The sequence below is a fragment of the Alligator sinensis genome, unplaced genomic scaffold (assembly GCF_000455745.1).
Source record: "Alligator sinensis unplaced genomic scaffold, ASM45574v1 scaffold215_1, whole genome shotgun sequence".
NCBI lineage: Eukaryota > Metazoa > Chordata > Crocodylia > Alligatoridae > Alligator > Alligator sinensis.
Window position 1 is genome coordinate 634027 of NW_005842259.1, and position 284 is coordinate 634310.

Genomic DNA, 284 nt, shown 5'->3' on the forward strand with positions numbered 1-284 from the left:
GGCCGGGCTTGCTCCCAACCCGCAGCCACCTCCAGGCCGGACCCCACCACACTCACCCTTAGCCGAGCCGCCAGGACACAGTACGGCGCCATTTTGTTCACTGACAAAGATGACGTCGCGTGCTGATGACGTGATGTGACGTGACGCTCCGCTTTAAGAGAGGCGCGGAGGGGGGGGCGGGGCGCGCGCGCGTCGGGCAGGAGACAGGGTGGAGCCGCGGGTCCTGGCAGGGTGGTATCGCAGGCGACTGCGGGCGGGGGGCCCGGCTGGGAGCGCGGGGAGGG

General features: G+C 70.8%; 2 protein-coding genes across 3 annotated transcripts in view; one reads left to right on the plus strand and one right to left on the minus strand.

Moving 5' to 3' along the window:
* ACO2 (aconitase 2) overlaps positions 1 to 131 on the minus strand; it is a 31931-nt gene extending 31800 nt beyond the window's left edge. Inside the window, exon 1 of one of the 2 annotated variants that reach the window (XM_025208923.1) lies at positions 57 to 131. Coding sequence is in view for 1 of the 2 variants with exons in the window: in XM_006027658.3 (XP_006027720.1) it covers positions 57 to 92 (36 nt within the window). In the remaining variant the exon portion in view is untranslated. The remainder of the gene's footprint in view (positions 1 to 56) is intronic. The other variant, XM_006027658.3, reaches the window with a different exon arrangement.
* The window catches only part of PHF5A (PHD finger protein 5A), a 10251-nt gene continuing 10076 nt past the window's right edge, over positions 110 to 284 (plus strand). The window contains exon 1 of the mRNA XM_006027683.3: positions 110 to 135. Coding sequence (XP_006027745.1) covers positions 110 to 135 — 26 coding nt within the window. The remainder of the gene's footprint in view (positions 136 to 284) is intronic.